Genomic DNA, 12624 nt, shown 5'->3' on the forward strand with positions numbered 1-12624 from the left:
GAGAAGAGCCCTAAATCCCTGTTTTTCTGTCAAGTGGAGGCAGAATTAATATGTGCACATATTTTGTTTGTTTGTTTGTTTGTTTAATTAACAATTCTCAAGTACTACAGATATCAGGGGTATTAGAAGAATGATGTATCTCTGTATATCTGTTAGAATTCTTTGCCTGAATGTATTTTCTGGGCAAGTAAGAAGATCATATGGGAAGGCAGGGGTGTGTAGGGCAAGCCTAGGCCTATCTGGATCGTGGCCAGTGGTGGGTTGCCCCCGCTTCAGACCAGTTCACAAGAATCAGTAGTAAAACTGGCAAGAGGCCCTGCCCACCGCCCTGGATGTCAACATCGGCGATCTGCGCATGCGCAGAAGCTTCTGTGTATGCACAGAAGCAAGGCGCGTGGGCAAGCAAAGCGAGTGTGCACACACAATCCCATTGCGAATCAGTAGTAAAGGTAAGTAGAACCCACCCCTGATTGTGGCTTATATTTTGAAAAACTCAACAGCGCAATCCTTCATTTGCCTATAATAAATCCCATTGAATTCACCTACATCTTATATAAGAGGACATAGGAATCACCTCATTTGTTCTAGCAAGTCTCAGCTGTCCCTTGTAAATGGCATCACTGGTCTCTTCTGCATGAAATTTCATTAATCAAATGCACACATTTTTCCCAGGAATTGTTAATAATAATAACAGATCTTACTCTAACGTTCTCTTAAGCATGGAAAATAGCATACTGGAAACTCTGAGTTGAAACTGAAAATGATTCACCGAAGCAGAAACCACTTTCTTTCCTTTGAAAAATATGCATTTCACTGCTCATCCATCCATGTTCTTTGTAATGAGGTTACTTGAGGCTATCATTCATTAAGCTTTGCTGATCATCAGCAGATTGTGCAGAATCAATTTATGTGTCTCCAAATGAGAATCCTCCTCCCCATTGTTTAAGTCAAATAAGGAATGCTACAGCTGAGGTCAGTTGAGGATTAGCATGCTTTCAATTACACAGTTATTAATTCCATTAAACACTGAAAAATGTAACTCAGCCCCAGCAACACATTACCCATTTATATGTGGTATTCTGTAACATTATGTCATGGTTCTTTAGTCAACACAATTTAGCTAGCAGCAAAAAGAAAATAAGCAGAATAAATACAGTACTTGGATATCCAAGTTAAAACAACAGTTATGGGAAACATATTTTGAACTAAGGACTCATCCTCATATTAATTCACATAACTATGAGATGTTCTTATAACATTGTTTTGTTTCATCCCCAATTCGCAGTGGAGTCATTTCTTCTGTTCCAGACACCTCTTTTATCAGGGAAGTGAATTTGAATGCTTTTCTAACGACATGGTGGATGAAGTAGGCAGGAATAGGATGCTCCCAGTTCCTATTGGTCATCAAGGTCAACTCTAGATATTTTGGCAATCTAGGCAAAGTCATAGTCTGGTGTTACCTATGAATTGGCTTATTTTCTGATTTTGCTAGGAATATCAAAAAGGTGTCCTTTTATTTATTTATTTTCCTAGATTTCTCAAACAATACACTTATGGTTTTGAACCCCAGACAATTTTTTTTCAGACTTTTTCATCCTATTTTCAGTACAAAACTTTAATTTTGATTACAACAGCACCCATTGCTGTCATATGGCAATAATTTTTGCAAAATTATATTTAACCCTCGAGCAAACATGTTGGCTCGCAGTGTACATAATTATGGCTTTTTGCTTTTTTCTATTGTGTTTTTTCACAGGTCTTTTCAATGTTGGTGCCATTCAGAGGTGGTATTCAGCAGGTTCTGACCAGTTCTGGAGAACCGGTAGTGGAAATTTTGAGTAGTTCAGAGAACCAGTAAATACCATCTCTGACTGATCCTGCCCCCATCTATTCTGTACCTCCCAAGTCCCAGCTGATCAGGAGTAAATGGGGATTTTGCAGTAACCTTCTCCTGGAGTGGGGAGGGAATGGAGGTTTTACAGTATCCTTCCCCTGCCATGCCCACAAAGCCACGCCCACAGAACCGGTAGTAAAAAATTTTGAATCCCACCACTAGTGCCATTTAAACATTGGTACCCCTGGGCTGGTACCTACTTAGCCTAAAGCTAAGGCTGCTGTGAGTCGACTTTCTCGCTCTTAGTCATTGAACATTATCCTGCCTTGCTTGGACTGTGAGAGAGACAGACATCTGGCATTGAAAAATCAGCAGCCTATATAATCTCTAACTAATTCTGTTCAAAGCACTTGTCAGACCTTAAGCAGGCTCTTTATACACAGAGATTTATCACTTGTGCTGTTTCAGATGGTGAATTATAGTGAATTAGTTACCCTAAAAATTAAGAGCTGTCTCCTTAAGAGATTGCATTGTGGGAAATGTAGAGATTGCATTATGGGAAATGTAGTCCATGACATGTGGACTACAGATGCCAGATGCTCTGGGGACAGAACATCATCCATTGGAAAATGTTAAAGTTTGCTCCAAGTTCACTCCCAATCAAGGCATAGAAGATGGCAGTAGAAGAAAGTGAGAGGAAGCTATCAATAATAAGGAAGCTTCATCTTCAATTTCAAGTGCTGCAACAGATTGGCAGTCCCGACTATTAGCATCTATAGCTATGGAGAGACAAAATGGTGCCGATTCCTGACATCAGGTGTCTAGAGGGGAATGCAAAGAGGAGGGGGCAAATGATGAAAGCAATGCCACATCAATCTGGTATAAACTCCTCCCTTTGTATATGTCATGACATCAAGAAAAGGGTGGGGCTTTCATCGTGAATTGGCAATGTTGCTTTTCTCATTTTGATGAAACTGATGAATCGTGCAGATGCCTATAATGTTTATAGAATTCACAAAGGAGTATAGATAATTTCACTTGGATATTAGAAACAAACCAAATAATGGCTAGTCACTCGTTTCATTTTCAAGGTATAAAATCTAAAATATTTGTATGAATTCTTAAGATGAAGAAATATGGATAGCAAACAGAAATGCTTGAAAATCATTTACTTTATAGGAATAGGTGTCACCCTGTCCCACCCCTATTATTAAGCAACCGAGCATGGTATTGTTAGCACCAGATTCAAGTCTGCCCCCAGTCACATTGACTTTGAGCAAATCACTTTTTTTCAAACCAATCTGCCTTACAGGGTTGTTGTTGGAAGATCTGGAGAAGTGAGTAAGGGAGGGAGGGAGGGAAGGAGGAAAGGAGGAAAGGAAGGAAGGAAGGAAGTTGTCTTAGTTTAGAGTGTAAGCAACCTATATTAACCATACTGTGCTACTATTTTTAGGGCATCTAAATAAATTGTTGTGTCCTTACTTTTAAGAGTATCGTGGAAATATGCCTTTGAGCGATGCTCAGTTATATTTTTGTGTAAGTATAATTGCTGCAGTCTGTTTAAGGTATAAACGGATTCTCACCTTTTTAGCTCCTTGTGATAGAAACATATTTGTTCCTTTCTTTTCCTAAAAGAAATAATTTGCATTGCTAGAGTTATAGCTCACAAATTTCTAAAATATCTGCAATGTTCAAATCCTCCAGGCTCCATAAATTAATGTTTTTCTAGATAGAAAAATACCCTAAGACTAGTCGCTTTTCAGGTTTCAGCACTGCTAGGACTTGTAAGGGTTAAAGCTGTAAATGAGTGGTAAGTTTCCTTCTACACCATCTGAAGTGGGGGAAATGGTCACAGTCAGTTAGTCACATCAATCAAGAAGCCCTCAAGAGCACATCTGCAGACTAAACAAACACTTCTCCTCCCGGCTTCATTTCTGTGCCACAAAGCAGTCAAAGAAAGATCCACAAGTATTGACATTTGATTCTCTGTTTTTGATGCAAATATAACCATACGAAGCAAAATTCTCCATCACCCAGGTAGGTCCCAAAACTAACATATATGCACTTTCTGTAGGAGAAAAAAAGTTATTTTGAGAAATGATATATGCATGTTTCAGTAAGAGGAGAAGAACCTCAGAGTAGACAAAATATTTAAAAGAACTTGGGTGCATTATCTTATAAAAGTGGCCAAGAGTTCTGCAATAAACCTTAGATATAATTTTTATATACATACATACATACATATATATAAATTGAGATTGAGTCATACTTTCATATAAATGTATACTAGGCACACTTGGGCATACACAAATATCATATTGTGCATTCTTTGTAATTTTCCAAACTAGATTTACACATTGTCTAATAAACGCCATGTATTTTTTTCCTTTGTTTTAATACTGCATTGATGTTTTTGTGATTAAAAACATCAAACGCTTTTAAGAAATTTTAAGAAAGTAAATATAAATTCATTTGGAATTCAGTGTTTTCAATGGTCATCATCTGTAGTATATCAGGAGAGTTAATACTTACTCTAAAGCATTAACCTGCCCTTCCTCTCTATCCATCCACTAGGCTTCAGGGCAAGGAGGAAATCACTACAGTCCCTGGGTCACAATTTTAAGGTATCATCTTTTCTTCATTATTTATGCTGCTTTATATTTTTCATGTGCACATTTCTGCATTTTTTCAATGTAGTAGACCTAATCGGTTAATCCTATTTGCTAACACCAGCAAAAGCTTTCACAGTACCTTGAATTTCAAATAAAAGCACTATCACCATCTCTGCTGTCTTGAACACCTGGAATGTATGGAACCTATGCATATTAAACATAATTGTGCATTAGACTAGTGACATTAAAAGAGTCTCGGTGGTGCAGTGGTTAGAGTGCAGTACTGCAGGCTACTTCTGCTGATCACCAGCTGCCAGCAGTTTGGCAGTTTGAATCTCACCAGGCTCAAGGTTGACTCAGCCTTGCATCTTCCAAGGTCAGTAAAACAAGGACCCAGATTGTTGGGTTCAATATGCTGACTCTGTAAACCACTTAGAGAGGGCTGTAAAGCATTATGAAGCGGTATTTAAGTCTAAGTGCTATTGCTATTGCTAAAATGAGAACTAACTTTGGGAATGGAGGTTTAGAAATGTTAAAGACAAAGATAATCATTCAAAGAAGACAAAGAAAAAATCAATTCTATGATTGTTTTCAAATGTTTTTTTCTCCACTGACTTTTTTCTGAAAATATTTCACATATGCACACATACAAACATAGGCTCATGCATACAAAATTCTTCAGGGATTATTATGCTAAATACGGGTAGTCCTCAATTTACAAGCACAATTGAGCTCAAAATTTCTATTGCTAAGTGAGATAGTTGTTAAGTGAGTTTTGCCCCATTTTACAACCTTTCTTGCCATAGTCATAAAGTGAATCACTCCAGTTGTCAAATTAGTAACATGGTTGTTAAATGAATCTGGCTTGCCATTCACTTTACTTGTCAGAAGATCACAAGAAGTGATCACATGATCCACGACACTACAACCATCATAAATATAAGCTAGTTGTCAAGCGTCCAAATCTTGATCACACAACCATGGGGATGCTGCGAGAGTCATAAGAGTGAAAACCAGTCATAAATCACTTTTTTCAGTGCCGTTGTAATTTTGAACAGTCACTAAACAAATGGTTGTAATTTGAGGACTACCTGTATAGAACGGCTGCTGTCAAAAATTAGATTTATGACCATCTATGTATGTGAGCACACAATGATGCCAAGCCATCACAACTATTATGAGTTCCTGGGGGCCAGTTGGTTGTACCCTCAATAACTGCTTCTCTGTCATGCAACCTACCATTTAGAGTAAGACTATGAGATACTTCTAACAGGTAAACTGGCCTGTTAGAATTGCTAAATAAATGCAATTAAAAATGGAAGACTGGAAGTAAGGAATTTGCAATGCATTTTTAGCACTATACTAAGGACTTGTAAAGCTGTCAAGCATAACTGATGTTAGGTGTGTAGGTGGATGGGTGTATACACACATACACACATATATATTTAAAATTTAAAACCCAGTAAAGCAATTCTGGCAAAGTAATTAAACATTCTCAAAGAAGGTTTAAGTAGTGCATTATTTGCACTGTGCATATCAGTCTTTGCAAACCTGCCACCCTATTTATCTGGAAATTGGAGAAGGCTAGTGTCATATAATGTTATGTAATCTGTCTTTATATAAAAGCATTATAAATTAATAGAAGACCTAATGAAAGAAATTTGAAGGAGAAAAGGACAGGGATAAGAGTTCAGACCCACTCTTCTAAAATGAGAGCAGTATCCATGTGAAAAGATCTTAATTAACGGTCCTTGCTCATTTTCAGTCCCAAGTCTCACAATGGTTCCTTCTCCATGGAATAAAAAACATTTGTTAGCCAAAATCTGTAGGGTTATGGTCAGTTATCTCCCAATGTAAGAGGTTGCCAGCATTACCTCACTCGAATTCAATATCCATCAACTATCCCATTGGTCTTCTTGTAGAGTGAGGGCCATTGTCTCATGAAGAAATGACTCTGTTAAATTCACACAAATAATAATGGGATAGTAAAAGTAGGTTGCTAGATTATTTAGCCCATTCATGTATGGTCATATTCCTTAAGTAGAGCAGAAGGAATATTGTCCTTCAGCTTTTGTTGAACTCACTTCCAAGTTTTGTGCACCATTACTTATCCTGACCTGCTGGAAATGGGATTTAGCAGCAGTTGGAATGCCACAGATTAAGAATATAATTGCATCTTTGGAGTCATTCATACTTATTATAGTTTAGAATCAACCTAAATCTGGTCAATTTGTTACCCAGCCATCTGGGAGGAGAGGAGGGGAGGGGAGGAGAACATAATATCCCGGGCCTAAGCCTACATGGCTTAGGCCCAGGATATTTGGCGGACCATCTGCAGCCAGCAACAGCTTCCCATCGCCTGGTGCGTTTCCACAGGGAGAGCCTACTCAGGGTGCCATCGGCCAGACAGTGTCGGCTGTCTACCCCCAGGGAGACGGCTTTCTCTGTGGGTGCACCTACCCTTTGGAATCAACTCCCTCTGGAGCTCCGGGTGGCCCCCTACCTTCGCTCTTTCCGCCAGGGCCTGAAAACATGGCTATTTCACCTGGCCACCCTGGACTGATGGGGGTTTTAATAGAATTTTAACTGGGTTTTATTGAATTTTTGTTAAATTTAACCTGGATTTTTGTTTTAATGGTTTGTTTGTTTTGTTTTAATTATTGTGAGCCGCCCCGAGTCCATTGGAGATAGGGCGGCATACAAGTTCCATTAATAATAATAATAATAATAATAATAATAATAATAATAATAATAATAATAATAATAATAATAATAATAATAATAATAATAATAGTAATACTCCAACGATACCTTAACAGTTCCTAGGTCCTTGGTTAGGATTCGAGCTGCTGAGCTATTAACCAGCCTCAAAGGCTGTGAATCTCACTAAAGATTAAATAATAATAATAATAATAATAATAATAATAATAATAATAATAATAATAATATTGTATGTATATGAAACTGAATGAAACTGTTTCATATATTACTTTTCCAATATATAATGAAACTACAACTAACCAATATGAAAACAAAATATATTTTCTTAATGTAATCCTCACCACAAAAAAAAAAGTTTTGATTGTGGGAAAAGGAAAACATGAACTTTATAGCTTAGTCTATACATGCAAACATTACTATTTAGTGGGCATTAGATTGGACTCAGTAGATTGGCCTTATCTTTGAAATGAAAGGCAGTTGTGGAAGATTATGGCAGTTTTTCACCCATATCCTTTTGGTTTCAGTATAAATTATGCATAGAAAGTACCAGAAGGATGAGATCTACATAAGCCAAGGCTTTAGCTTGAGGACAGCTTGTGTAGTCCAAGTTCCTCTTTCCTCAACATCTGGCTGCAGAACTGATCCAATTTGAAGGATCCATCCTGCTGTTCATTTATTTTTTCCAATCTTCCCTCTCTTTTTATTTAGCTGAGCAAAAAGTGGTATGCACTGTTCTATTATTGTTCTGCTCCTGTAAAACCTCACTAAACATTTATTCCTCTGCAGCAGGACTAAGAGATCTCGCCCAATCTCTATTGCGTCTTATTTTGGTTATTCATTTTACTACTCTTTTTCTTGCCAGGTTCTTAGCATTTTTCTTAAGGAATTAAGAAAAAAAATCATGTGGTATTACTGCAGTTGAAGGCAATGATGTTGGGGCCACAAGATTGTTGTTGTTGCTGCTGCTGCTGCTATTATTATCATTATTAAGAATGAACCCCACGTTTCTGTTTAATTAGGAGTTAAAAACTTGATGAAAGAGATGCATTTTTGCCATTGCTCTAAATATGGAGAGAATGGGAAGCAAAAACACCTCTATGTGGAGAGCTTCCCATAGTCTGGGACAACACGAGACACACCCCTAAATCACGTACCAGATTTCTTTTTTTTTTTTCCAGAATCTCTGACTTTTATTTACAAAACAATCCATTGCTGAGCGCCAACCACAAAGATGCAAAAGAAACAACAACAACAAAAAAAAACAGAGGGAAGATTTTAGGGTAGGCATATCAGATTTCTGAGCATCTGTCAAAGGGTCTTTCATGCTCATCTAAGTAAAGAGGCAAAATCTCAGAAGAGGAGAGGGAGACCCTTACTAAGTTAAGTTTAAGCTATTCAGGACTTTGAAGGTTAATAGCAATACCTTAACAGTAACAGAGTTGGAAGGGACCTTGGAGGTCATCTAGTCCAACCCCTTGCTTATGCAGGAGACCTGTACTAGGGATTCGAACCACTGAACTGCTGACCTTTCTGATCAACAAGCTCAGTATCTTAAATTGTGCCTAGTAGATATTAATAGTCAGTTCAGATATTTAAATGTAGGCTTCATACTATTCTTGTCCCTTAGATCAGTTAGCAGCCTAGATGCCACGTTTTGTACTAGTTGCAATTTCTAGAAACTTTTCAAGGGCAGCTCCATGTAGAATGTATTGCATTTGTTCAGGCAATGTCACACCCAATCGAGTGGTAACAAAACTGACAATCCCATGATTTGTGTTCTTGTTCTCTGTTTCTCAGAAATAGATGACAGCATGACTTCTTTGCCAGACAAGATGTCTCTTCAGATGATACCAACCATTAACAATTCTTCTCTGATTCAACCAGGATTTTCTTTGATGAACTTTGATGGGCAAGTTTTCCTATTTGGACAGAAGGGATGGCCAAAGAGGTCCTGTCCTACTGGGGTTTTCCTTCTTGATTTCAAAAAGGATGAACTTAAACTGAAGCCGGCATGCTTTTCCAAGGATTCCTGCTACCTTCCTCCCCTACGATATCCTGCTATCTGCACTATCAAAGAGTCAGAGAAATGCCAATATCTCATCCATGGAGGGAAAACACCAAACAATGAACTTTCTGATAAACTGTATGTTATATGTCTGGCTAGCAAGAATAACAAAAAAGTCACATTTACATGTACTGAAAAAGAATTAGTTGGAGAGATCCCTGAAGGCAGATACGGCCATACTATTAATGTGGTTCACAGTCTAGGCAAAAGTATGATAGTTATAATTGGGGGAAGATCTTACATAGCTCTTGGACAGAGGACAACTGAAAAATGGAATAGTGTGGTTGATTGTATGCCACATATATTTCTGGTTGACCCTGAATTCGGATGTTGTACTTCATATGCTCTCCCAGAACTTCAGAATGGCTTTTCTTTTCATCTCTCTCTTGTCCAAAATGATATTATCTATATCATAGGAGGACATTCCCTGGAAAATAATATCAGACCTCCCAATTTCTATAAAATAAAAATTGATCTTCCCTTAGGCAGTCCAGCTGTGAGCTGTGTAATTTTGCCTGGAGGAATCTCAGTCTCCAGTGCCATCATGACACAGACCAGAGAAAAGGAATTTGTTGTTGTAGGAGGTTACCATTCTGACAACCAGAAAAGGATGATCTGTAATACTATCAACCTAGATGATAACAAAATAGAGATAGTGGAAACAGAGACACCAGAATGGACTCCAGATATCAAGCACTGCAAGATATGGTTTGGGAGTGATATGGGAAATGGATCCATTTTATTTGGTATACCAGGAGACAATAGGCAACTGACTTCAGATGCAAACTATTTCTACATATTAAAATGTCAAGTAGAAAATGATCAGAGCTTAGAACAGATGGCACAAGTATGTAGTCAGAGCTCTACAGAAGATGCTGGAGAGTCCACTCCTTTTGAAGATTCAGAGGAGTTCACTTTCAGCTTTGACATAGATACGGACACCTGTAATGAAGATGATAATGAAAATGAGGCTGAATCGGGCTACTGGATCACCTGCTGTGCAGATTGTGATGTTGACATCAACACCTGGGTGCCCTTGTACTCCACAGAACTCAACAAACCAGCCATGATATTTTGTTCAAATGGTGAGGGCCACTGGGTCCATGCTCAGTGTATGGACTTGTCTGAAAATATGCTTATTTATTTGTCACAAGTAGATATCAAGTATTTCTGCACTGAACATATCAGTTTGGCAAGGGGATTGAAAACTCCCAAGGAAATTCCTCCTATAGAAAAGAAACCCATGAAAGCATTACGGAGAAAAAAGCCTATGAAAATGTTGAGTCCTGCAAAAAAGTCCTTTATTCGTAAACTGTTTGAATAGAAATCACAGTCATGAATAATATTTTAGCGTGCAAATCTTAGATACCAAATCAAAAACCACTGCTAACTTCAGCAGATGTTAAATTTCCAAATAGTAATGGGCCTTCATTTTAAAACATTTTAAAATATTTTTGTTTCACCTTAAGTTATAAATATAATTATACAACACAGAAGAATCACTGCTAAAACATTATAGGCATTATCAGACCTTCATATTAACTAGATCATTATAGCTTTGTTTAAATTCAGCATTTGGCAATATTGTTATTATAAGGTAGGGCGGGGGTAGATAAATTCAATAATGCTACCTCTTTTGAGTCTCTTGACTGCCTACATAGCAAAGTAATTAAGCCAATGTCAATAAAACTTAGTATAATTAATGGAAATATTTTTGCAAAAGAGATATGGTGCTAGAATATCAGTGATCTAATTCATATAAGGCTGTTTCATGTGTTTAGTCTTGAGGCAAACTTTCTTTGAAGATGTAAAACAATTTCAGAATTTTTATTTCAAAGCTCTTTCTCACTCACACATTCACACAAAATGGCCATTGTGTAAAACCTTTGGGGGTCATTTTTTTGCCATTTTTCTCCCAACCAAGTTAGACCAAAATGAATCCAGATTGTCAAAGAAGGAAGCCATGTTTGCCTCTGCAACAACAAAACAAATTGCTGGCCAAATTCTTTCCCCACAATGAACTCAACCCTATCTGAATGCAGATAGGGAGTCAGAAGTCTCATGTTTTTAATAACTGTAATGAACTCTACATAGTGCTGCCTTTGAAAATCATCCAGAACCTATTCTGTAGTTAATCCAGAATGCAGCAATGTAGGCAATCATATGCTTGTATGATTCAAACTGCACTAGTTACCTATTTACTTCTGAGTGGAATTCAAAATTTGTGTCACAGCGCTTGATCTCTGAAGGACCATTTATCTCCAATGGTTTGTGCCCATCACTCCCTTCTGATTCACCACCTGTGGGGAGTTACCTAATATCTTTCATAGAGAAATTCAAGCAATAGCATGGAAATAATCTCTAATCTCTATGATCATAGCTTGATTGCAGAACTCATTGCATAAGAGTCACAGGAAGCACTCTTATGCTAAGTCACACTGGGAGACTGTTAGACTAGGAACATGCTGTTTGACTATGAAAATTCAGATTTTTACTCTACCACAGAAGCTCACTTTTGGCTAGTAACTCTCAATCCATTCCACCACACAGGATTGTTGTGATGGGAAAAAATATACCCTGGATTGTGGTTAGTTATATATGCCTATCAAATAAAAATGTAATTTCTCCTAAGACAGTTCATTGTTCCACATAGCTCATTATGTTTTTAACATTTTGGAGTTGCTAGAAATCAAAACTTGGGGTTGCCATCCTCCAAGGCATGTGCTCTACTAAGCCTCACTTTTCCTTTTTCCAAAGATATTTTATTGCCAGCAAGCAGCTGATTTTTCTAGTTGATGTGTTCCTCTGAATTAATCCTTCGTTTTAAAGTAGTTTATATCTGCTCTCATTATTATTATTTTTTTATGTATGTATCTGCTCAATTGCTGTTGCTTTTGTTGTTACATGAGCTCTCTTAGGGCAAATTATTTTACAGTGGAAATGCAGACAATAAACCCTCTTAGTAAAACAAATGGCTTTGTGATATCCTCTACAAAGAAACCAACTTGTTCTTATGAAGTAGTGGAAGGAGTGGGTGATAAAAGTGATAACTTGGGAGCTGTGATGGTTTGTTCTCATATGCACTGATTTTTTTTTCTCCAAAAAACATTGACTCTTCTAAGACTTCTTCTAACAGTCTAAATAGCTGTATGAGGCTTTGGTGGATGTGCTTTTGAAGCAACATGTGTGAATTTGCTATAGGCAATTTATTTGCCTTGAAAAGAGAACTGCATCATCCACCTTTGCAGTCAAAACTCTTTTTCCATATGCACCCTCATCACTTTGCACATCCTTAACATCTATAGAGTACTTTAGGGATGTTCCATGGAGAAGCACCTGAAGTGAGTTTCTGCCAATATAGGGAAGAATTTAAAGCTGAATCATTAAAAATA

The 12624-nt window shown here is 37.5% G+C and overlaps 1 protein-coding gene across 1 annotated transcript; it reads left to right on the forward strand.

The window, feature by feature from the left end:
- Positions 1 to 4398: 4398 nt before the first annotated feature.
- Positions 4399 to 12204, forward strand: RAG2 (recombination activating 2). The gene is made up of 2 exons (XM_034417391.2): positions 4399 to 4458; positions 8965 to 12204. Exon 2 carries the CDS (start codon positions 8979 to 8981, stop codon positions 10554 to 10556), a length of 1578 nt encoding a protein of 525 aa, XP_034273282.2. The 5' UTR covers positions 4399 to 4458; positions 8965 to 8978; the 3' UTR covers positions 10557 to 12204.
- Positions 12205 to 12624: the final 420 nt, after the last annotated feature.

This window comes from Pantherophis guttatus, chromosome 1 (assembly GCF_059756535.1).
Source record: "Pantherophis guttatus breed Tessera chromosome 1, ASM5975653v1, whole genome shotgun sequence".
Lineage (NCBI taxonomy): Eukaryota > Metazoa > Chordata > Lepidosauria > Squamata > Colubridae > Pantherophis > Pantherophis guttatus.

Bases quoted from the DNA above. Each gene is read 5' to 3' on its own strand.
- RAG2 (XM_034417391.2), top strand. From the start codon at position 8,979: ATGACTTCTTTGCCAGACAAGATGTCTCTTCAGATGATACCAACCATT.